At 39.0% G+C, this 25,831-nt stretch overlaps 2 protein-coding genes across 2 annotated transcripts; one reads left to right on the plus strand and one right to left on the minus strand.

Moving 5' to 3' along the window:
• Nucleotides 1-308: 308 nt before the first annotated feature.
• Nucleotides 309-6,812, minus strand: LOC149702871 (adaptin ear-binding coat-associated protein 1). The gene is made up of 6 exons (XM_089866786.1): nt 6,659-6,812; nt 6,272-6,372; nt 6,027-6,213; nt 4,749-4,866; nt 4,348-4,673; nt 309-4,003 (listed from the first exon to the last, which is right to left on the minus strand). The coding sequence occupies exons 1-6, from the start codon at nt 6,745-6,747 to the stop codon at nt 3,943-3,945; spliced, it is 882 nt and encodes a 293-aa protein (XP_089722912.1). The 5' UTR covers nt 6,748-6,812; the 3' UTR covers nt 309-3,942.
• A 2,083-nt stretch (nt 6,813-8,895) lies between these two features.
• On the plus strand, nt 8,896-25,137 carry IntS1 (integrator complex subunit 1). The gene is made up of 30 exons (XM_089866783.1): nt 8,896-9,095; nt 9,195-9,230; nt 9,289-9,531; nt 9,601-10,186; nt 11,250-11,433; nt 12,156-12,301; nt 12,363-12,687; nt 13,921-14,029; nt 14,112-14,232; nt 14,303-14,380; nt 14,439-14,596; nt 14,668-14,917; nt 14,999-15,071; nt 16,037-16,161; nt 16,236-16,365; nt 16,421-16,594; nt 17,177-17,611; nt 18,229-18,393; nt 18,451-18,724; nt 19,726-20,345; nt 20,417-20,648; nt 20,733-21,477; nt 22,226-22,358; nt 22,436-22,762; nt 23,426-23,553; nt 23,628-23,911; nt 24,013-24,083; nt 24,592-24,683; nt 24,759-24,868; nt 24,940-25,137. The coding sequence occupies exons 1-30, from the start codon at nt 9,041-9,043 to the stop codon at nt 25,053-25,055; spliced, it is 6,525 nt and encodes a 2,174-aa protein (XP_089722909.1). The 5' UTR covers nt 8,896-9,040; the 3' UTR covers nt 25,056-25,137.
• Nucleotides 25,138-25,831: the final 694 nt, after the last annotated feature.

The raw sequence follows: 25,831 nt of genomic DNA on the forward strand, positions 1-25,831 counted from the left end.
AGTCCTCGAGTCTAATTTGAACTCGTCCAGCCCTCCTCGGGTAATTTTAGACCTTGGCCAAGGACCCCGGGTACGCGTTCGAGTCTTAGAAAAACGCGTTCCGAGTCCCGAGTACTCAGACAGGCCTACCCCTAATCATCTCCATAGTTTCAACTAGTAGCATTGGCTCTTGAAACGGAATACACCACTTGCTTCTATTTATAGATAAGCTTGCAAAGCTGCGTACCCCATTCCAAGTGAAAATACTTAAAACTGCAACTATGAAGAGGAGTTTATTTAACGTATAGGTAAAACATTCAACTCCGTAATAAGAATAATAATACTTGTTTCTTGAGATTTTTTTTTAAAAAAAGCTTTTACATGATAGATAACAAACGCAAAAAAAAAAAAAAAAAAAATGGAATGCAAAAAAGTCAAATCACACACTCTCGTAGATACAGAATTTTCAATAATTAAATAGCTATGAAGTACACATAGTAACATTTCAAGCACAAAGTTATTTATAACAAATCTTCAGGAAGGTATAATATAGATAATTGGAAACCTCAAATCTCCTTTTAAGGCTTTAATGTCACGTAACATATATTGAAAGACTGCGCAAAGCTTAATCTTACAGGTTTTCAAGGGGCATTAGCGCAGAAATCATTAAAATTTGGGTCTTAACATTAATTTCGAATCAAATATAAAAAGAAAGGCTTTGATATTATTAACATCTATATAAAAATTTGAGGCCTAAATCAAGGAGGATACGAAATCTGTGAGAAATAGACATGCGCGCTAACTGTGGAACGGGTCGGGTTGGGTGGGACGCCAAAAATGGGGGAGGAATAGTCGGACTCTATAGAGCTATTTCAGTGGGGGAAAAATTTCGTCTGCTACGAAAATTGGGCCTGCCTTTGAGTGTAGGGCGGCCATTTTGTCAGGGTTTTCTCTATGGGCAAATAGCATTGGTGACGTAGCCATTACCCCCTCTGAAATAGCTCTATTGTAATTGGTTCGTCTGTAGCCCTTTGTGACCAATTACCAACGTCCGACTATTCCTCCGCCATTTTTGGCGTCCCACCCAACCCGAGCCGTTCCACACTTAGCGCACATGCCAATTTCTCTCAGATTTCGCATCTCCTTGCCTAAATAATCTTTGACGACATGTTGAAGAAAATAACACCGTTACAACGTTGCTCCGTTGTTTTTGTATGGAGGTTTTTTTTTAAAAAAGATAATAGTTGTTTATTAATTAGTTTTAGAACAAATGGCGTGGGGTCCTGGGTGGCTCATTAAAGGGACTGTAAAGAAGGCATCGGCGGGTGGGTAGAAATTATTTGAAGTACGTCAGAGGCACGTGACCAAGGAGAGGCGTGGTTCAAAGAAACTTAGTTCGTTTTATTTCGAAAACTTCCACTTCATGGAATTGGCGCTGCAATCTCGCAAAAAACAAGGACTAGATGTCCAGTTCTACTCTATGAGGAGCCTTTGTATCTTGGCATCACGTGATGTCTGTGACGTATTTCAAATAATTTTTACCCACCCGCCGATGCCTTCTTTGCAGACCCTTTACCAATTACTAGCAATAGATCATTCCACCAGACGGCAACACAGTTATGACATCACTATCCCTACATATTAAAAAAAAAAATATGACGTCATAATTTTAATGACGTTGCATCTGCTGGATGAAAAAAAAACTATAAAGGATAATTAATAACTCGCTTGTAAAAGAAGTTGAACTTAGTAGTAGTACATCTTCGTTTATGAGTTTGTTTGTCAACACTCGATCTTTTCTCTCAGTATAATTAATATTATTTACTTCTGATAATAACATCAAACATCTTATGATATTTTAACTGGTTAAATTTTGCAAGATTTTTTTTAACAAAGAGATATTTTAGTAACAATAACGTCTTTTGAATCTTTTCTTTCGTTTGGCGAACGTAGTTTCTCGGCAATTATATAGAAAATATTTTTACAACTTATTTTGCGAGAAAGTTAGGAAAATCTTACGTTATATTTGGGTAAACTAACTACCACTACACGGATAACGTGCTTAAAATTAATTTAAACACGTAACGTAAAAAGACTAGCTTAGCTAATAGCGTCTTGTTATTATTAACGGGACTTTTGCAACTATCATAGGAAAGTATTTAAGTTGCTTCTTGTTAAGCCTTTTTTCACATTAAATATATAACCACCTATGAAATAACCTAAGGCACTATTCTACAGTAATTATTTACATTTAATTTGAAAAAACAAAATATATATATATATATATATTTATAAACACCAGATTCTTTGTTACCCTAATTACAATTACACTTTATAATAATTATTAATTAATTAATAACAATTTCAATTTTTTAAATTACTAACGGTATTAATATCAAACACGTTAACTGATATTTTTCATTTAAAAAATAATATTTGTAGAAAGTTACGGGGAAAAATTCAGATAAAATAACATTATACCTTAAAAGAACAGCAATTTTCAAAATATAAAAGAAATTAAATATTAAAAACAATCTTACTATAAAATAATTAGTACATTTAATTAGTCTTAAAAACAATCAAGGACTACTGCGCCAACTGCCATTGGTTTAGTGGCGTCTGCTAAATCAAACCTCTCGGTTTGTCAGAATTCAACCAATCAGGTAAGAGTAACAGGTTCGGTTTAGCAGACGCCACTAAACCAATGGCGGTTGGCGCAGTAGTCCTTAATTGTTTTTAAGACTAATTAAATGCTAATTTTGTTTGTGATAAAATATTATTTATTTTAATTTTGACAAACTCTTATTACAAAATAATTAGCATTTAATTAGTCTTAAAAACAATCAAGGACTACTTCGTCAACCGCCATTGGTTTAGTGGCGTCTGCTAAACCGAACCTCTTACCCCTACCTCTCTGTCTGTCAGAATTCAACCAATCAGGTAAGGGTAAGAGGTTCGGTTTAGCAGACGCCACTAAACCAAACCTCTTACCCCTACCTCTCTGTCTGTCGGAATTCAACCAATCAGGTAAGGGTAAGAGGTTCGGGCTAGCAGACGCCACTAAACCAAACCTCTTACTCCTACCTCTCTGTCTGTCGGAATTCAACCAATCAGGTAGGGGTAATAGGTTCGGTTTAGCAGACGCCACTAAACCAAACCTCTTACCCCTACCTCTCTGTCTGTCGGAATTCAACCAATCATAAGGGTAAGAGGTTAGGTTTAGCAGACGCCACTAAACCACTACCTCTCTGTCTGTCAGAATTCAACCAATCAGGTAAGGGTATGAGGTTCGGTTTAGCAGACGCCACTAAACCAATGGTGGTTGGCGCAGTAGTCCTTGATTATTTTTAAGACTAATTAAATGCTAATTTTAAATTTTGCTTGTAATAAAAGATCATTTAATTTAATTTTAATATTTAATTCCTTTTATATTTAGAAAAAGCAGCCGTTCTTTTAAGGCATAATGTTATGTTACCCGACCTTTTCCTTTAAAGGAACTGTACAGTAGTTAGCAGTTGAGTGGAAATCTTTACCTCTCATTACAAGTACCTTACAGTCCCTTTAATATAGTCAAATTAAAATTAATGACAATAGTTAGGGGAAATGACGATTAAGAAGTTAGTTTACTTTTTTTCTTTTGTAAATCAAAAATATATTACAGGGGATTAAGTGTAGTGTAATTAATCACATAAATACTTTTATAAATTACTAAATCTAGGTTTTCTCCCCAAATTCTAGAAATTATAGTGTCCTTTGGTGGGTTTGAATTTTATTATACTGTTAACTTAAAAAAATGCTTGCGGCTTTAAAAAGAAAACAGACAGAAGCTACTTAATTAATTAATTATACTGCCAAAGTAAGGCAATTTAAGATTAGAAAAAACGAGAACTTAATTAGTGATATTTTGGTTGTAATTAATTTTTTTGGAAGAGAAAGACTACATGACGTGGACTGTATCAATACCTAAAACTGAACCCAATTTTGCGCAGCTGGGGTAGTACTCGATGTTACATTAGAGGAAGCGCTGAAAAGTATTTTCAAATGCAATTAGCGTAGCTTATTCCTGATCAGCGCCACCTACCCATAGCGGCTACTTTGAGAACTACTGTAAGTCGACAAGCCAATCAGATGTCGCTAAAATCTGGTGACGTCATTTTTGGTAAGACCCCCCGAGAGTGCCCGTCAGTGACGTCACCTGATTTTAGCGACATCTGATTGGCTTGACGATTACAGTAGTTCTCAATGTCGCCGCTATGGGTAGGTGGCGCTGATCAGGAATAAGGCTAATTAATTAGTTTATTAAATTAAGCTCAGCAATGCCACACATAAGGCATTTCAAAGCCTTATTGAGCCAACAATGTTAATTACTTTTGTGCTGATGCAAAGTCACCCCATAAATCAACATTTTGACCATTGGTTGATACTCCGGTACTAGCTGGTGTTGCGTTTACAACAGCGGGATCACCAAGCAGGCCTAAAAGATCAACATTACTCTCTTCAGAGGAGGCTGGGGGTGCGGGTAAAATGCCGGTAGAATCTGATCCAGTTGGAGATGGAGCTGGAGGGCTGTTTTTTGCACTAGGAGGTCCGGGTACTTTATGACTACCAGGTGGTGGAGGTAATAATCCAAATCCTAATCCACCAACAGTTCCTGCTCCAGCTTTTTGTTTGGATTTTGAGGATCCACTCTTTTTCTGAGAGAATAAGGGCGCATTTATTTATTTTTAGAGCCGTTTCTAAACTCGGAAAGTGACAGCCAAAAAACTAACAGCTATATTCATATTAATGGTTATAGTTTGCCCTTCTTTGAAACCCAAATCAAGCTGAGGTTGGGATGCTTCGGGTTTTGCTGATTCTTTCTCAATTTCTTCATTCTTTTGTAGCCACCTAGCGTACAAATCCATCAGTTACATTCGGATTTGAGCAGTGACGTAACTACACAGGGTTCATACAACTTTTGGAAAACAAATTTCCCTGAGATTTATGGGAGGTTTTTCCCCCATATACTTCCCTGAGTTTTCCACGTTTTTCCCGTATATGGAGTATCCTATGGAGCAAATGTTAACGAAGGAGGAGGGGTAAATAGGACTATTACATAATCAAAGGACATCCCCGTATCTCTAGTAGAACCAGAGTTATGAGCCTCCAAAGTATAGTGTAATGTTAATCCTATGGAGGTGGTATGTTCACGAACATTTTGCTAAATTACTCGGCCCCTGTTTTTCGTAGCCCTAAGTTTTTAGTATGGTTGGATGGGGGACAAATAGGACTATAACATACTGAAAGGACATCCCCGTATCTCTAGTAGAACCAGAATTATGAGCCTCCAAAGTGTAGTGTAATGTTAATCCTATGGAGGGGATGTTTATGAACATTTTGCTCAATTACTCGGCCCCTGTTTGTCGTAGCCCTAAGTTTTTAGTATGGTTGGATGGGGGACAAATTGGACTATAACATACTCAAAGGACATCCCCGTATCTCTAATAGAAACAGAGTTATGAGCCTCCAAAGTATAGTGTAATGTTAATCCTATGGGGGGGGTGAACATTTTGCTCAATTACTCGGCCCCTGTTTGTCGTAGCCGTAAGTTTTTAGTATGGTTGGATGGGGGGCAAATTGGACTATAACATACTCAAAGGACATCCCCGTATCTCTAGTAGAACCAGAGTTACGAGCCTCCAAAGTTTAGTGTAATGTTAATCCTATGGAGGGGATGTTCACGAACATTTTGCTTAATTACTTGGCCCCTGTTTGACGCAAATTTCCCTGATTTCCCTGAATTTTACTAAAAATTCAAATTTCCCTGATTTCCCTGAATTTTACTAAAAATTCGAAATTTCCCTGATTTCCCTGAATTTTACTAAAAATTCAAAATTTCCCTGAATTTTCCCTGAGGTTTTTGTCAACTATTTATTTCCCCGATTTTTCCAGGTTTGTATGAACCCTGCTACATCCTCCCCAATGAGACTCCTGTTTGGCTCCATGGTATTCAATTATAGTTACGTCACTGGATTTGAGGATATGTCCCAATAAAATAATAATAATACTTGAAATGATCTTGGAGAGCTACATTAACATCAAAAGAGTCTCCTCTATCCGCGAACCCAATACCAATAAATGCTGATCTTCCATCATCATCTTGTAACCTTACAACAAAGTAACGACTTGAGTCTGTAACCGATTCAATTGCTACACCAGGGTACTTGTCAATAGGGCTTTTAGCGAATAGTTCTCCTATAATGATACATTTATATATCCATTCCATGCCTCATGAATAGAGGCTCTATTTTACCAGTCATTTTGTCTTCAAGCTTGATAAAGCATTCTTTTCCTTTAGCTACTAATCTGAGCCGTCCAGTCCAATCAGGACAATCTAACTTCCAATCAGCAGCCCTGAAAATAATAATAACAATTCTGGAATGGTAAAAAACCTATTTTTCTAGCTTTGACACGGTCGTTTGGTTTTCTTTTCAAAGAAAATATGATGTCATCATGTCATTTTCATGACAATGAAGGATGGAGGAAGCCAAATAGCAAGAATACAATAGAATAAAGGGGGCGGAAATATTGAAGCCAAGGCTTAGTAAAATTAATCAAAGGATTAACCTAATTATGGTTACCTTATGCACTGTAGTGTAATTTTTAGACTGAATAAAGTTTTTATGTCAATTATTCTTACCTTACACCACGATTGGTAGTTCTGGGTGGAATTTTGTACACAAAAACTTCTGGCTTGACAAGAAGAACTCGCTCATATTCTTCCGCCATTGCGACTTGCACTGTCTCCGAAATGATCCAAAGGCCTGTTCAGTTACCTTAGTGTCTAACGTCACCGTCCGTGACCGTGAGCGTAAATCGGGTGGGCTATGCATGCACCAACCAATGAGATAGAATATATGTATTTAACCTAGAGTTACAATTCAAAGGGACCTGAAAACGGGATAGAAATAGAACACCTCTTTGTAGCACGTATGCTTTATAAAAAAATATTAATAAACAACCGGGAACAGCCAAGGTCGTTTTTATTTTTTTCAATGACTTTATAAATAATCACAATAACCGAATGACCTTGCCATTCCTTCCCCTGATGCTACTCTAGAAAGGACTCAGTTTGTATAGTGGAAAGCGGGCGTTTTCCAGCCCCATTAGAGATCCAACGTGTTCTAATAATTAATAGTGTTCTAATATCTATGCGTGCAACGTTCAAGCTACTAGCGGTCTCACACAACCGAGCCACTCTACTAGTACCATAAGTTTATAATGCCTCTAAGTAGAGAAATGGCTGCTACTCCTATGGCAATAGTGTTTGTCTGGCTCATTGAGTTCTAATATATTTATTTCTAGAGTTTTTGTTGAATTTCCTCCTCGCGTACTCGATTCGTCGAATTTCATTACTTTATCATTAGTCGTTAGCGCCATCTGTCGCCTTACGTGAGAAACTTAAAAGAATTTCCCACGATTTTGCGGGGCGCTTTCCCGCAAAATCGCCGCAGTTTGAGTTTGAAAATTAGGCTTAGGAAGAAGTACAGCGCGAAATATGAAAGTTAGGTAATTGAAAAACAGTAAGTGGAGCCTAATAAATAAAATTTGGTATTTAGTAAATGGAATATTGATCAATTTCTTATTAAATGCGTGTTTTTACTTGGGAATTATATGTTATAAGTTATTAAAGTAACACATAATGTGACAATTTATTAATTTTAAAATGGGTCGCAAATGCTCAGTAGAAAAGTGTGTCAACACTGGTAGAAATAAAAATGTTTTGTGACATAGAAAATTAATAAATATTTAGATAGTTCAACCTTTTTTGAACTGTACCATTAAGATTCCCTACAAAAAATTCGGAATTACCAAAACAATGTTGTCACTTGTCAGTCCATTAATGGAATTGAATGGAGTAATGGACTCCAAAAAAAGACATTTGCGTTGATAATTTTTGTCAAGTTGACTATCACGAAAGCTCAAAAATACATATACTATCGGTTAATGCAGTTCCTTCTCTGTTTTTACTCGAATCTAGCAATTTACTTCCATTATCATAGCGGTTTCTAAACATTTCCTCTCTATATTAAGAAATTATAGCAGACGCCATAGTAACAAATATGTATTTTTAAGTGAAATAGATGGCGCCACCACCTAATGATAAAGTTATCCGTCCGTCCCATAATTTCAAAAACCATGGTCGCGCGAGCGCGAAAACCCGATATCCAAATATAACTCTAGAAGGATATATGTTCTGAACTCAATGGTCTGGCTCCCTTTAATGAAACCCTATACTCTCTCCTTATCATTTATCACCTCAACTTCAATACAAAATTGTACCGCCTAGCCTAGCGTTTCTTTTATCCCTTTTAGAATGTTTCAGGACTGAAACCGCCTCTATCTCACGAAAGAGAGGGATTTTGGGGTTGCTTAAGTAAAATTCGTCCCCCCCCCAATGCCTGCCTATACGAAACATAAAAATCTCCTTTATTCCATTGGATGATTTTTTTTTCATGAGACCAATTTAGTAATCGTCTCGCACCGCGACAGAAATTTCAAAATTTTCTCTCTCCGGATCTTAGCGCTATACGAGTTCTGACGTCACAGTAGCCTGCAGAAGATGCCCAGTTGTAACCATAGATATAGTAAAACTATAAATGGTTGTAACCCATATTTGTGTACTTAGAGGCATGATAAACTTATGCTAGTACCTACCCAAAACACAAACAGCATTGCTCCGAGTACAGCATGAATGGTTTATCCATATTGAAAAATAGCACAGTTTCACAAGTGGATGTACATTGTCCTCGAGATTAATTTATTAATTTGATACAATTATTGCTTGGAGGTGTGATCTTTGATGACGTGAAGGGTCACTCACCGGTCCCTGCCCCTATTTAAAAATAATTGCTTATTTCCAGGACTGGACTTTTTAGTGAGCACAGAGCAGACGACGCTACTGCTCGTCGTCGATTCGACTCGCCGATTTTGCGAGTACTCAATTGGGAGTTTTAATGTATGTCGGTGGGAACGAGAAATAAACAGATTTAAATAATTATTCTTATTAAATTTAAAAAAAATGGAAAGGGAGAAAAGTAAACTCGGAGCAAAAAGAGGGACTAACAAAGTTAAACGTAAGTTTAATGAAGCTAGTTGACATTTTGTAATGACAAGAATTCTTCGGTATCCCGCGCTAATGAATGTACTTTGTATTTTTAAATCACTTTAATTAGCAACCCTCATTCCATCTGGCGATTTCATTGCATTGGGTAAGTTATTATTTAGGCAATTAATACATATGGTAGTCTAATAATCTAGATTAATTAGGTTCAAAATCGTCAAGAGTACCATCGGAGATACCTGAGCCAAAGTCTCAGAGTAAACCATCCTCTAGTTCAGAAAGAAAAAGGGATGTGTCATCCCCATCAGCCTCAACTGGTTCTTTACCAAAGAAGTCAAAACTCTCAAATAGTCCATCCTCCTCTTTAGGGTCTCCTTTAGTTAGAAGTGGTTCACAAGGGAAAAGGGAAACGGTTAAAAGTGAAGTCTGGGATAGTGTAGCGACTGACGGTAATTAGGAACTGGGATTAATTAATTTACGACTTCCGTTAAAGTAAAACTGAAAAGCTTTCTTTAAAGTTGAACCAGCTGAACTGCTCAATAAAATTATTGAAGCTGAAGACCAAAATGAAGATGAGAAAGTTGAGGCTCTTATCTGCGGCTCTGTCAAATCCCTCAGAAATTCTAGATCCAAACCAGAGCCATCCCAATTCCTAACTCTGATGTTTCTTGCCAAAACACGCCCAAATATCTTTGCCAGCGATCTTGTCGTTGATGCTTTCTGTAGTTTGTTGAAACGAGACGTAGCGGCAAACTTTAAGTCCAAAGGAAACAATTTACTGTCACTTCTGGCTTGTAATATTCTACTGTCCGCCTACCATGAAACTGTAGCCTGGCCAGAAGAGTTTGTCAAAATGTACATTGAAGATTCCTTGGGTGAAAGAATTTGGGTGGACAATGAGGAGTGCAAAGGGTTTATAAACAACCTTTTGACAGCGTTTGGTACTATTTTACCCCCAAAAAGTATAATGGCGCCAGAGTTGACCTTTAAACCCGACGCCTGCCCTAGTCCACCTACTGGACTAATAGAGGATGATGAAGCGTCTTCTTCGAGTTTGAGTTTGGAATGTCGAGAAAGCTTAGAGAATATAACTATAATACCTAGGTTTGGAACATTATTGCGATTGCCTATTTGTAGGCCTGTGCGAGTACTCACATGTGAGTCCGAGTACTCGGGCTCGGATTCTTAACCTATTTTCGGGTACTCGCGTGTACTCACATGCGAGTCCGAGTACTCGGGCTCGGACTCTTGACCTGTTTTCGGGTACTCGATCGCGAGTATTCACACGCGAGTCCGAGTACTCGGGCTCTGACTCGCAACCTGTTTTCGGGTACTCGCGTGTACTCACATGCGAGTCCGAGTACTCGGGCTCGGACTCGCAACCTATTTTCGGGTACTCGCGTGTACTCACATGCGAGTCCGAGTACTCTGGCTCGGACTCTTAACCTGTTTTCGGGTACTCGCGTGTACTCACACGCGAGTCCGAGTACTCGGGCTCTGACTCTTAACCTGTTTTCGGGTACTCGCGAGTATTCACATGCGAGTCCGAGTACTCGGGCTCGGATTCTTAACCTATTTTCGGGTACTAGTGTGTACTCACATGCGAGTCCGAGTACTCGGGCTCGGACTCTTAACCTATTTTCGGGTACTCGCGAGTATTCACATGCGAGTCCGAGTATTCGGGCTCTGACTCGCAGCCTGTTTTCGGGTACTCGCGAGTATTCACACGCGAGTCCGAGTACTCGGGCTCGGACTCTTAACCTGTTTTCGGGTACTCGCGAATATTCACATGCGAGTCCGAGTACTCGGGCTCGGACTCTTAACCTGTTTTCGGGTACTCGCGAATATTCACATGCGAGTCCGAGTACTCGGGCTCTGACTCTTGACCTATTTTCGGGTACTCGCGTACGTACTCACATGCGAGTCCGAGTACTCGGGCTTTAGCAACGCATGATCAAGTAGGCTATGTGACAACACAACGCGGGCGAGGCTGATATAGCTTTCTTTGTCATGCGCGGTAACCGATAACGCATTACATTCAACAGTCGCGAGTACTGGGAAGTTGTACTCGGCGTGTTGAGTTATTCAGTACTCGCAGCCTAAAAATTAGGACTCTCACACCCCTACCTATTAGTAATGTTTTAATTTAGGCAAATTTTCAATCTAGGTACAAGCATAATAGGGACGCCATTGAAAAGTATGTTTTAGATGTTGTTCACGAACATCTGGCTCGAAAACAACCTATGGAAGTCCCGAGAAATATGCTTCGGTTATTGATTTCCACATGTGGACTTAGTGAAATAAGGCTTCTAGTTGCCCAAAAACTAGAAATATGGCTGCAAAACCCTAAGGTTGGTGCATGGATAAAGAATGCGCGCGAGGAAATTTGTTTTCACTCTACAGGATAGGCAACTCCCTATCTCGAGCGACAGCTTATTCTGTATATACTCTGTTACAACATCGGTTGTCAGCACGCGTAAAGCTGGGTCTCTATGTAACGTAGCTTTGTACGTGCTGTCAAGAGACAAAAAACTTCAGGATCTTCAGGATTTAAAATATCCGCGAGTTTTTTAGCTCGAGTGCACGGACCTCTAGGCCTTAGTTTCAAATACGTGTAGTAGGCTGTAGGTAATTTCACACGTATTTGAAACCAAGGCCTAGAGGTCCGTGCACTCGAGCTAAAAAACTCGCGGATATTTCAAATCCTGAAGATCCTGAAGTTTTTTGTCTCTTGACAGCACGTACAAAGCTACGTTACATAGAGAAACAGCTTTGCGCGTGCTGACAACCGATGTTGTAGCAGAGTATATACAGAATAAGCTGTCGTTCGAGATAGGGAGTTGCCGATCCTATAGCGTGAAAACAAATTTCCTCACGCGCATTCTTTGTCCATGGTTGGTGCTTAATTTAAATTACGAAGACCCCATGCAGTCTGGAGTAAATTCCGCTTGATGACGCTAACTTTTTCTTGTAAAGCCATCTTCTAGGCGAAAAATTTGGTTTGGAGCTGCATGGGTCTTTAAGGATAAAATAAAAATTTACCCTAAACTAAAAACAAATTTGTCATTTCAAGCTTACTAGACCAGCGCAAGATCTCCTTTCAGCAATTTGTTTAAATTGCACGCAACATTCTCAACAAGATGTTGAGGTTATTGCTCAACTCATTAGAGTTCGACTCAAATCCAAGCCGGTCATCAATCATTTCCTTCAATGCATGAAGTAACGGAAGACTTTTAATTCTCTCTTATAGTATTGCGAGTCTAACAGTATTTTATCTTAGGGAATTATTGAAAAAACACCCGGAGAATTTGAGCACTGTGCTAAAACACGCAATTTACAATGAGCTTTCCACATCTCGTAACCCAAACAACATGCAATTACTGGCTATAATTTTCCAACATTCTCCTGAAAAATCAGCCAAAGTTTTGGCTGAAGTTTTTCTAGATCTTTTAACCAAAAGGGATGATTATCTAAGGGCTCTTAGAGTTTTGTTTCGGGAAATTGTTCGTACAATACGTCATGATCTGAACTATACCGCCTTTTGTCTAGCATTAATGCAAGAGAGGCGCGATCAGGCTTTTCGCGATTTAGAAGCTCCCCTTAAGGTATGTAGATTTCAGTGGTGTGCGAGTCCCATTTTTTTGAGTTCAAGGCGAGTCCGAGTATCAAAAATTTCATATCGAGTATTGAGCCGAGTATCAAAAATTCTTTCCGAGTATCGAGTATTTAGATTAGGTCAAATTTGGTTTTTTTTTAAAAAAAAATTTTTGAATACTTATCGAGTCCCAAATATTTACTTGTCGAGTTTTAGTCGAGTCCCGAATATTGTCGAGTTTTAGTCGAGTCCCGAATATTGTCGAGTTTTAGTAGAGTCCCGAATATTGTCGAGTATTAGTCGAGTCCCGAATATTGTCGAGTATTAGTCGAGTCCCGAATATTGTCGAGTATTAGTCGAGTCCCGAATATTGTCGAGTATTAGTCGAGTCCCGAATATTGTCGAGTATTAGTCGAGTCCCGAATATTGTCGAGTATTAGTCGAGCCCCGAATATTGTCGAGTATTAGTCGAGTCCCGAATATTGTCGAGTATTAGTCGAGTCCCGAATATTGTCGAGTATTAGTCGAGTCCCGAATATTGTCGAGTATTAGTCGAGTCCCGAATATTGTCGAGTATTAGTCGAGTCCCGAATATTGTCGAGTTTTAGTCGAGTCCCGAATATTGTCGAGTTTTAGTCGAGTCCCGAATATTGTCGAGTATTAGTCGAGTCCCGAATATTGTCGAGTATTAGTCGAGTCCCGAATATTGTCGAGTATTAGTCGAGTCCCGAATATTGTCGAGTATTAGTCGAGTCCCGAATATTGTCGAGTATTAGTCGAGTCCCGAATATTGTCGAGTATTAGTCGAGCCCCGAATATTGTCGAGTATTAGTCGAGCCCCGAATATTGTCGAGTATTAGTCGAGTCCCGAATATTGTCGAGTATTAGTCGAGCCCCGAATATTGTCGAGTATTAGTCGAGCCCCGAATATTGTCGAGTATTAGTCGAGCCCCGAATATTGTCGAGTATTAGCCGAGTCCCGAATATTCACTTGGAGAAGTATTAGCCGAGTCCCGAATATTTACTTGTCGAGTGTTAAATCGAGTCCCGAATATTTACTAGTACGCGGTTCGAGTATCGAGTCGACTACTCGGTTCAAGTATCGAGCCGAGTACTCGGTTCAAGTATCAATCCGAGTACTCGATTCGATTCTATCATATCGAACTAACGAGTACTCACAGACCACTGGTGTATTTGTCTTTTTGCGTCTGCGGTTTTTATAATGGTTTCTATTTACACTTAGGAAAGAATGATGTTTTCAATAGTAGATATCGTTGTATTGGCTATTTTCATGTCTATTAGTCCTTCAGTTCGTGAAGCGGCTTCGTCTTGCTCTCGAGGGGAGAAAAAAGGTGTTCAAAGAGCATTATTTATAATATATTTTATAGTCTCAGAATTCAAATCAGAACCTAATAATAACTTGAAACCCCTTAGATTTAGCTGTTTTACGAAACTTTCACAGTATTGTGACAGTTATTCAACGTGACACTGTATGGTGGTTGCATACCATAGTCCCTAAAATGTATAATCCCGCGAGAAACGAGTTTATTCATTGGTATATATTATATTAAATTAAAGTAATAATTTCGTGTAGACTGAGTAGTTTACATGGTATTATTTCATAGTATGCACAAGGTTCTCTTTATGGAACAATTGGAACATTATTACAACAAGGACAATTGGCCTCCCGAAGGCGATCGACAGTAAATTTTAAATTTAAAATTATAATTAGGTAGTTTTTATTTAACTTTAACTTTGTAGCATATTACTGAGACTCGCTACCGAAATGCCGGCATTAGAGGACACTATCTTCAGAATTTTAGTCATTGGACTTTCACGCGATCATCCATTGACCGCTAACGATTCTCTTGAACTCTCGGATCATTTAATTAAAAGAGCCGCTTCTGTTCATACAGATGGTATTTATTTAACTACTGGTCATTGTTTAAAGTAAATCTCGGCTCCTGATTGGTTTTCTTTTATAATGCAGATATTGTAGTATTAAAGTTCGATAAAGAGGAATTATTTGACCTTATGTTTAAACTTTGCGCGTATCATCACCCCGAAAATATTTCTTTACCCGCCGGTTACAAACCACCTAGTTTGGCCATCGCCGATTTGTATTGGAAGGCTTGGGTCATGTTATTAGTTATTGTGGCTCATAATCCATCAACTCTTGGGTTAATTGCGTGGGAACAATACCCAACGCTTCATAATTTCATGGAAATGTGTGTTACAAAGTGAGTTAATTAAATTTCTTCTAAGTTCTTCTAACATTTGTTCGAAGGAAATAAATTAATCATAGCGGGTTTTTTTTTAAGTCATTTTATGTTTCCACCGGCAACGGTTGCTTCCGGTGAAAAAGCTGATGAAATTAGAAGCCGGGAAATTCAGGTTTAGAATTAAACTAACAGGGTTCATACAAACCTGGAAAAATCAGGGAAATAAATAGTTGACAAAAACCTCCATACCCTCCATAGGATTAACATTACGCTATATTTTGGAGGCTCATAACTCTGGTTATATTAGAGATACGGGGATGTCCTTTGAGTATGTTATAGTCCAATTTGTCCCCCATCCAACCATACTAAAAACTTGTGGCTACGACAAACAAGGGCCGAGTAATTAAGCAAAATGTTCGTGAACATCCCCCTCCATAGGAATAGCATTACACTATACTTTGGAGGCTCATAACTCTGGTTCTACTAGAGATACGGGGATGTCCTTTGAGTATGTTATAGTCCAATTTGTCCCCCATCCAACCATACTAAAAACTTAGGGCTACGACAAACAGAGGCGGAGTAATTTAGCAAAACGTAAACAAACAACCCCTCCATAGGAATAGCATTACACTAAACTTTGGAGGCTCATAACTCTGGTTCTATTAGAGATACGGGGATGTCCTTTGAGTATATTATAGTCCTATTTATCCCCCATCTAACCATACTAAAAACTTAGGGCTACGACAAACAACGGCCGAGTAATTTAGCAAAACGTAAACAAACAACCCCTCCATAGGAATAGCATTACACTAAACTTTGGAGGCTCGTAACTCTGGTTCTACTAGAGATACGGGGATGCCCTTTCAGTATATTATAGTCCTATTTATCCCCCATCTAACCATACTAAAAACGTACGGCTACGACAAACAGAGGCGGAGTAATTAAGCAAAACGTAAACAAACAACCCCCTCCATAGGAATAGCATTACACTAAACTTTGGAGGCTCGTAACTCTGGAAAATTCAGGGAAGTATGGGGGGAAAAACCTGGAAATCTTAGGGAAGTTTGTTTTCCAGAAGTTGTATGAACCCTGACTAATGTCTTTGTTGTGTTGTTGACAAAGTTTAACCAACTTTAGATTGCGCAACTCGAAAAACAAGATATATTAGAGTTTGAAAGCCACTTGGCCGCAGCCTCAACAAAAGTTGCTATAACTGAGAGTAATAGTTTGCTACTTTCCAAGCTAGTTATGATGGATCCCTTGTAAATATCATATTTATTATATATATTTATCATAGTTTATTAGTATTATTACATAATATTATTATTCGCTTTAGGGGTGCCGCTCGTAGACCACCAAACCAAATCTTGGAGCAAGTCAAGTCTTTGAATCAAAACTTCAAATTAGGTCACTTGTTGTGTCGCAGCAGAAAACCTGATTTTCTCTTGGATATTATACAGAGACAAGTATATAGCCTTAAATTCTTATTTTTAATTGCAATTATAAATTGTATTTCAATAGGGAACTTCCCAATCCATGCCTTGGTTGGCTGAATTGGTTGAATCGAGCGAAGGATCGTTCAGTATGCTCCCTGTTCAATGTTTGTGCGAATTTCTATTGAATGATCCACCCGCTGAGTTCGAAAATTTGGGAGAGGCCGATGAGGATATCAAAACGGAAAAAATCAAAGCTAAGGTACTTTTGTCATTAAAGGGAGGGTGAAGTAGAAAATCAAGTGATTTTTTATATCGATTCTTCTACTAATTACAAGACCAGTCTGCATCTGCATAGTGAAACATTCAAGAAATACAGTCTCCGAATGATTTTAAAATTATTTCAAATTAGGTTCAGATTTTAAGGATAATTTTAAACAAGGACTTCCGACCAATCGCGTAACGCCCTGCCTTTTTAGTAACAAAATTCTCGTGGCACGTTCCGTGTCGAATGAAATTTATCACGAGATTTGATAAAATTAGGCGCGCGACGTGATAATCGTGGCGCGAGACACGGAGCGTGCCACGAGAATTTTGTTAATAAAAAGGCATAGCGTTACGCGATTGGTCGGAGGTCCTTGTTTAAAATTATCCTTAAAATCTGAACCTAATTTGAAATAATTTTAAAATCATTCGGAGTCTGTATTTCCTGAATGTTTCACTATGCAGACTGGTCATATAATTAGTAGAAGAATCGATAATAAATCACTTGATTTTCTACTTCACCCTCCCTTAAAAGCAAATTGCATGGGAGCCATTTCATTAATGTTTTAATTTCTTATAGAAACGTGTTAAGCAAGAACAACTTCTTCGCCATCTTCAAAATATGCTACATAATACCGGTAGTTCTCCCGAAGATTCCCAATCAACAAAAGAAGTTTTGGACTACTTTCTTAGAAGACTTAGTTCCCAACAGCTAGCCGCTAGATTATTGTCCATAAAGGGATTAAGGATGGTTCTTTCCCAACCTAATAAGTCACCTGAAATATCTGATGATGAAGATTCGGCTGAAAAGGATAAAGAATCGGAAGAATTTTCATGGTTGTTAAAGTCAATGCCAACCTTAGCTCACTTTGATTCTGTTAGGGCTGCGGCTAGTTTAGCTCTTCGTCAAGCTTGTCAAGTTGAGAATGACCCTGCCGCTGTCTCAGCTTACGTCAAGTTCCTAGCTGAGTTTGCTCCTAATGATAATCTTCAAGATGTCTCGGATTTAGCCTTGGTAATTTGACCCATAATGTTCCAATTTTTCCTTAAAGGGGCTGGCCGGAGCTGTTGGGGTGGAAGGGGGGGGGTAAAACTGTTGGGGCTTGGGGTGGAGGGGGGTCAAACTGTTGGGGTGGAGGGGGGGTAAACTGTTGGGGCTTGGGGTGGAGGGGGTAAAACTGTTGGGGTGGAGGGGGGGTAAAACTGTTGGGGTGGAGGGGGGGTCAAACTGTTGGGGTGGAGGGAGGGTCAAACTGTTGGGGTGGAGGGAGGGTCAAACTGTTGGGGTGGAGGGAGGGTCAAACTGTTGGGGTGGAGGGAGGGTCAAACTGTTGGGGTGGAGGGAGGGTCAAACTGTTGGGGTGGAGGGAGGGTCAAACTGTTGGGGTGGAGGGAGGGTCAAACTGTTGGGGTGGAGGGAGGGTCAAACTGTTGGTTAGCATATTGCTTACCCTCCCACCACGACGGTGGCGCCATTTCTTATGGCCAAAGAGCTGGGTGTTTCCCCCTGAACTAAGGGCGGTCTCCCCCCCAACAGCGCTTGTGAGCCCCTTTAAGGACACGATTCTAGGGAAAATATCTTTGGAACCCAGCAAGCCATTAACCATCTGCTTGCTCACTTTTATCCCACAGGACATGGCGCAACTGATAGTTGAACGTCCAACTATTGTTAATTGTATAGTACCACCCCCTCCTAATCCCTGTACCAAGGAGTGCCCATTTTTGACTGCGGTAACGTCTATCTTCATTCGTTATTTACGTATGGCGAAGATACCATCGAGGGAAGCTTATTCTTGGGTATAGTCTGGAGACCTTTACGTCAAGGGGACAATACTTGATGAAATTTCTTTGTAGTCGGAGTCTCAAGATCATATTTTGGTTCAATGGGCTGGTGGGGAAGCCGCAACAATGAGGATCCTAGTTGTTCATGCTATGGTCATTATACTCACTTACGGACCACCAGTTTCGGATCAAAGTCATTTCAAAGAACTTTTGGATACTTGGTTTCCCATTCATACCCCTCCACCTCAAGCATTTTTAGTCGATACATCCGAAGAAGCCTTGCTTCAACCTGATTGGTTGAAACTGAGAATGATTCGTTCCTCGGTTGAAATACTTGTCGATTCTGGTAAGTATATTACAGGGTTCATACAAACCTGGAAAACCCGGAAAAATCAGGGAAATAAATAGTTGACAAAGACCTCAGGGAAATTTAGAATTTTTAGTAAAATTAAGGGAAATATGCGTCAAACAGGGGCCGAGTAATAAAGCAAAATGTTCATAAAAATATCCTCCATAGGATTAACATTACACTAAACTTTGGAGGCTCGTAACTCTGGTTCTACTAGAGATACGGGGACGCCCTTTGAGTATAGTATAGTCCTATTTATCCCCCATCTAACCATACTAAAAACGTACGGCTACGACAAACAGGGGCCGAGTAATTAAGCAAAATGTTCAAAAACATACCCCCTCCATAGGATTAACATTACACTGAATTTGGAGGCTCATAACTCTGGTTCTACTAGAGATACGGGGATGCCCTTTGAGTATATTATAGTCCTATTTATCCCCCATCTAACCATACTAAAAATGTACGGCTACGACAAACAGGGGCCGAGTAATTAAGCAAAACGTAAACTGAACCCCCTCCATAGGATTAACATTACACTAAACTTTGGAGGCAGGCTCGTAACTCTGGTTATATTAGAGATACGGGGATGCCCTTTGAGTATGTTATAGTCCTATTTATCCCCCATTTAACCATACTAAAAACGTACGGCTACGACAAACAGGGGCCGAGTAATTAAGCAAAATGTTCATTAACATACCCCCCTCCATAGCAATAGTATTACACTAAACTTTGGAGGCTCGTAACTCTGGTTCTACTAGAGATACGGGGATGTCCTTTGAGTATGTTATAGTCCAATTTGTCCCCTTCGTTAACATTTGCTCCATAGGATACTCCATATACGGGAAAAACCTGGAAAACTCAGGGAAGTATATGGGGGAAAAACCTCCCATAAATCTCAGGGAGGGAAATTTGTTTTCCAAAAATTGTATGAACCCTGTATTATTATACTCTTTAACTTTGTAAAGTGTTTGTTTACCACGTTTTTCTTCGCGTAGCGTTGAAAGACTTGGATCCCGGCCAATTAGTTCTGTTTGTCCAATCATTCGGGATACCCGTTTACACAATGAGCAAGCTATTACTTCTTTTGGATCTGGCTGTTCAAATGGACAGTTATTCGGTAGACCAAGCTATCGTTGATAAGAAGTATATGGCGCAGTTGGTTGAGGTTCAACATCAACGAGGCGCCACTGGCGGAGACCAGTTTGCCAGACTTTTGGGGGATTACGAACTAGGTGGAATTCCCGTTATAACTCTATCAGATAGTGTCAACACTACTTCGGTCATTCAAAAAACTCCTGGTAGACCACAACCAGTTAGGTTACCCGTTGCTCAAATCGAACCGCAAATGATTCAAACGGCTCTCATGCAGTTATTCAATTTAACTGATCAGAAGCAGTTAATGGAGTATAACACTCCCCAAGAACTCTTCAAAGTCTTACAGAAATCTTTGTCGCAAGATATATTACTTAAAAGGAATGATCATCCTTATATAACCGCATTCACTGACGCGTGTTACTGCATCACAAGGGGACCAATGAGGGAGAGTTTCGCCTTGTCCGTTTTACGCAAAACTAATTACTCTTCAGTACTTTTCAGACTGTCAACTGCGGCTATGGTATGTTTATTTTTGACTAACAGTTTACACGAATGGAAATTTTTGAAAAACTATTTTTACCGACTCGGTAGTCGAAGAATAAACCAGAAAGAGGTCCTACAACTGAAAAACTTTTGGACGTGTGTCGCAGTATTTGTTTATGCGCTAAAAATGTCAAATCACCCCTGACTACTATTTTGAAGCAGTTTATGAAAGGTTTCGATGATGGTTGCTTTGATTACGCGCATAAAGATCGTTGGCGGTTGCTAATGGAAGACTTGCTATCATCGAAAACCGAATGGAATTCGCAACAAGTAATAGATAGTAAGTTTTTTATTACCTCATTACGGTCGTCAGTGTTAACTTAATTAATTAACTAAAATGAGGTTTAATTCGCAATTAATTAAGTTATTCGAGCAGTGGCTAAAGGTAACAAACACCGACTCGAGGAAGTCACTTTAGAGATAGTTAAAGCTGGCATCCAACAAGGCAAAGTTCAAGATCTCTTGGAAGCACTAACTAATATCGTTATGAATTCCAATTTGACACCGGAGATGTCGCATTATCATCTCTTTGTCGACTTAATATCGCAATTAGATCCTGAAGTAATTGGACAACAAGCTGGGGAAACCCATCGCGAACGTCAACAACAATTACTCTTTGGTAAAGATGGTTCCTTGACCTCCGAAAGTCCATTTCCTTTCCGGCCTTTTCTATTGGCCCTTCTGATACATCAGTCGAACTGGAAAACACTCCAAGAATGTGTGGCTTTGGTCTTACAAAGAAATGAATCTGGAGGAATGTCTAAATACGACGCGTCCTCGGTTCTGGATTTCCTTTGGGCTTGTATTCATATCCCTAAGATATGGCAAGGGAAAGATAAACGAAAGCCAAAGCACCATAAAGAAGAGGATGTTTTAGCTCTTAATAAGGATCAGTTAATCTCTGTTGCGGATTATATCGTTGCCGAAGCTTTGTCAAAGTTAGATACCACGCAACGTGACTCCTCAAATAAGGTGACTCAAATTGATCCCGTGGTTGCCTATCGTCTGCCTCTCTTAGTTCGATGTTGTTGCTTGGTTCAAGATCATGTTTCTGCCATTTCCGATCATTTATTGGAGTTGGCTCTTCCAAAACCTAATAATACCTCGAAGTAAACATTGAAAGACCATATATTTTTGAGACCAAGAAGTGATATCTAGTTTACTAGGAAGAAGTTATAAATTCGCCGCATTTCCAGCTTTATCTCCAGTCCAAATGTATAGTAGGTCCGGAGTTAATCCCCGCCGCCTCTAAATTACAACCAGCATCTGATTGGTTCTTGAATACTCACGTCAACGCGACGCGAATGACGAAAATTACAGTCATATTTTCCAACTGAGGAGAGTGTAGCGAAATAGCCCGGCCATGGATTAACTAACGCTAGGGATTGTTCACTAACTGGGTTTCCCATGTAATTCTATCGCCAACTACATGTTCCGAATTATTCCTTGATTCCCCTCTCATTCCCCCAATTTATTGGACCAAAACGGATGTAGACATAGCGCCATCTCTCGGCAAAATAAATCGTTTTGCCCAATTTAGGCAGTATTTCAATTTTGACGTCATAGACCACGTGATATTTGGTCCAATTTTCTTATAACTTCCTGTTAGGGATATTAGCTGCTGCTAGGGGGCGTTTGGAACATGCATGCGTTATCTTTTTGGGGGAACGAACTATCCCTAGCGTTACTTAATCCATGGCCCGGCCACCTTTTACGTACCCCCCCCCCCTTGTATTTTGAAAGGGGGGACTGGGACTATGGCGCGAGAATACTTAGGCATCTTATACTTTCTTCCTAATAAACTAGATATCACTTCTTGTTGAGACTTACATCCTAAATTCTTATCTAATTTTTCAGCTCGAATCGTGTGTTTATAGTGAAGCAATTATTGCTTCAAATGTATTTGGAAATGCCAAGTATTTTTAGGGTTAATGAAATACTTGACCAAGTTTTGGATCAAGCTGAATCCTTGCGTTTAAATTGCAGCAAGGTATTATGTTTGTAACAACTTTTATTTAACCATTTTATTTCTAACAAACATTTTCGTTCTCGTTAATGTAATGTAAGCTTGACGTAATCTCTCATACGCTGCTAATTTCCATGGCGACAACTGATTCTTCAAAACAATGCACTGAAAGGATGGATGATTTAAATTTAGCACTTCGGAAATTGGCCAGTTGTCATCCCTATTTACTTTTGAGGCAATTACCAATGATTGCCACACTTTTGCAAGGCAGAGTTCAGCTGGATTACGTTGTTTTTCGCGCGCGTAATCATCTCACCTTCTTTATCAACATTCTTGGTTTGCTTGAACTTTTAGCCCCGCAGATTTTGTTAAATGAGTTCAGAGAGGATTTAGCAAACATCTTTAATTGCTACTTGGATCTGTTTCAGGTTAGTCACCCTTAATTCAAAGAGCGGGTCACGTGGTTCCCTACAAGTATAGTCAAGTTAAGTCAACTTGTAGGGGAACCACGTAGTCTTCTTTTAAAGGGAGGGTGAAGTGGAAAATCGAGTGATTTTTTTATCGATTCTTCTACTAATTATAAGACCAGTCTGCATAGTGAACTCTCCGAATGATTTTAAAATTATTTCAAATTAGGTTCCGATTTTAAGGATAATTTTAAAGAAGGACTGCCGACCAATCGCGTAACGCCCTGCCTTTTTGTTAACAAAAATCTCGTGGCACGCTCCATGTCTCGCGTCACCCACGATTGTCACGTCGCGCACCTAATTTTATCAAATCTCGTGATAAATTTCATTCAACACGGAAAGTGCCAGGAGAATTTTGTTAATAAAAAGGCAAGGCGTTACGCGATTGGTCGGAGGTTCTTCTTTAAAATTATCCTTAAAATCTGAACCTAATTTGAATTTTAAAATCATTCGGAAACTGTATTTCCTGAATGTTTGACTATGCAGACTGGCCTTATAATTAGAAGAAGAATCGATTAAAAAAATCACTTGATTTTCCACTTCACCCTCCCTTTAAGAATTGTCTTTGAGTTCATGGATTCTCGGAACTGCAGGACTTTAAAAAAAATTGCATAATTTTTTCAGACTCATTCTTCCCAGACTTCCGATTTGGTCTCTCTGTTTAACCGATTTTTAAATTTCCTAAAATCGTGTATGGCAGTAGCGCCTTCTTGCATCAAACCTTGCATCCAAAAGAATCTTCAGAGCTTACAGTAACGTTTTTATGACACTCTTCAAATGTAGTCGGCACTCAATAGCTAATTTAAAATTTCCTTGGTTATTTTAGGGAACTTCCACAACCTTATCAAGATTTATCAGTTTTTAAAGCGCTTTTAGCGGGAACATCGTGGATGCACAGAACGGAAGAGACTCCTAAGACGCCTGAGAAAAATAGTATCAAACCTGAATCCAACGCTAATACCCCCAAAAAAGCCGCGGAAACGGAACAAACTCCCGACAATATCTCTTCTATTTTGGAAAATTGGTCGTCAGTTCAAAGACCTCCTGGTTGGACCCACTTTCAGTTGGCTCCCTTATCAGCGCGACTCAATCAAGAGGGAAATTTTGAAGGTTCATTAAATTAAATTAAATTAATTTCATTTTCCCCCCAATTTGTTTTAATCTTCTCGTAATTTCTTTAACTGATTTTGAAAATTAATTAATTTTTTTAGACGTTATCGCTGCCCTTCAAGATCTTGAGAATATTGCAAATCGAAAGCCGAATATTTTGGACTACTTTCTGGTATGAGATTGTCATTCCTACAACTCATAATTAAATTCATTATTACTAATTAAATAAATAAATTAAATAATTTAATATATATAATCAGAAGTATATAATACTTCTCTTCGAGAGAAGTGTACAAGCACAAAGCGGGGTGAGTGTAACGTCACTCTTCCCAACATTGGAACATTTAGAGCAAGGTTACTAAACCGAATCACATACGCGATAAATAGTTCCCTCATCATTACTCTATTAGCGCTTAAATATTTGGCAAGGCGCATGCGCTTGCGCATTTTGTCCCACGTCAAGACAATCAAGGTTTGTGGGATGATTGCTGGGGATTTAGTGCCAAACAACTGTAGAATTCACCTTACGGTGCGATGCCCATTTGTAGTTTGATGAGCGGGAAAGCAAACTAAAAGGGGGAGCCTGGGAAGAATGACGTTACATAACTAAAGCATTAGGAGGATACAGAGTGTCATCCTTCTTCTATTATCCCCTTCTGATATAATATAATATATTATAGGATGATTTGAAGATTCTAATACAAAATAGAAATATATTTTGCCGTCAAACTGCTTTTAATCTTTTAATTAAACATCTTAAGAACAAGCCTGGGTAACTAATTTTAATTTAATATAGATGACTATTAAAGATTAAATGAATAATATTAAACAATTTAATTTATTTCAGGAACGCCAGTCTTATTGTGACAGCAGTATTGCAATGCCTTGAAAACTTGGAGCATGACGTCATTCAAACTGCATTGCAGAAATTGCCAGATGTAGTAGTTTTGGCACAAGGTAATACTAATTAATATATAATTTATTTTTACTTCTATTGTAGTAATATTTTGCCCGGCCTAAACTTACAGAGTACGCGCCAATTTTACTACAAAAAGCATTTGCAGTTGGTATATCGACTAACATAAATAGTGCCCCTCAAATATGTGAAACATTATTGCTCTTAAATGTTCAAACTGGGAGCTAATTCTAATTAATTAAATGAATAAATGTATTTCTTTTCAAGTTGTCTGAAATATTACGCTAATTAAAAATATTGTATTTCTAAATGTGTTTCCACTATGTCTGAAGTTAAAGATTATAGAGCTATATCAGTTGAAGGGGGGAAACGTCACAGTTGGGCCTGCCAATAAACGGAGCCGGTTTTCAGTTTCGCCGTGCGGGCCGCTGAAGAACTCTATGCTAAATTTCGCGCACAATATGGCGCCTAGGTGGGGACTGGCGAAACCCCGCCTTAAAAGCTCTACTCCACCCCCCCTCCCGAATTGAAATAGCTCTATAAGTTATTCGCCTGTTGGATGGCTAAAATATGTCGGAAAAGAACTCTGTTTGGGTAGAGGCAGCTGGTATTATCTTTATATAGAGTATCACGCAGTCAATGGCGGGAAACTGCCATTGCACAATAATATAAAAGGGTTGTACAAATCGCTTTCCACGGGCCCATCTTAGTATGGCAAAGTTTATTATTATATTAATCAAATAATCCGCCAGTGCCAATGACTCTAGTGTCAAGAGCATGTATAGTAAGTGGCATCTACTTGGTAGACCAATGGCGTGCGGGTTCTGGCTAGCAGACACCTCTAAACATGGCGAGGCAGTAGTCAAGGTGAAATATAATTTATTTTTTAATATTTTCCTCTCTATAACAGTTTAATATACTTTTAGAAATTTTTATTGAACTAATATCATTGAAAAATTAATTATATAAAAAAAAAATTACAAGAAATTCTCTAAAGGAATCAT

Source organism: Phalangium opilio, unplaced genomic scaffold (genome assembly GCF_054372755.1).
Source record: "Phalangium opilio isolate 3A_F unplaced genomic scaffold, DU_Popi_V2 ptg000017l_1, whole genome shotgun sequence".
In the NCBI taxonomy this organism is placed as follows: Eukaryota; Metazoa; Arthropoda; class Arachnida; order Opiliones; family Phalangiidae; genus Phalangium; species Phalangium opilio.

Bases quoted from the DNA above. Each gene is read 5' to 3' on its own strand.
- LOC149702871 (XM_089866786.1), bottom strand. From the start codon at position 6,747: ATGGCGGAAGAATATGAGCGAGTTCTTCTTGTCAAGCCAGAAGTTTTT. The intron at 4,674-4,748 runs GTTAGTTTTTTG...TTATTCTCTCAG, and splicing joins CCATTAATATGAATATAGCT to AAAAAGAGTGGATCCTCAAA. The intron at 4,004-4,347 runs GTAATTAACATT...AATACTTTTCAG, and splicing joins GACTTTGCATCAGCACAAAA to CGCTTCCTCTAATGTAACAT.
- IntS1 (XM_089866783.1), top strand. From the start codon at position 9,041: ATGGAAAGGGAGAAAAGTAAACTCGGAGCAAAAAGAGGGACTAACAAA. The intron at 9,532-9,600 runs GTAATTAGGAAC...CTTTCTTTAAAG, and splicing joins GGATAGTGTAGCGACTGACG to TTGAACCAGCTGAACTGCTC. The intron at 24,684-24,758 runs GTAACTAATTTT...AATTTATTTCAG, and splicing joins CATCTTAAGAACAAGCCTGG to GAACGCCAGTCTTATTGTGA.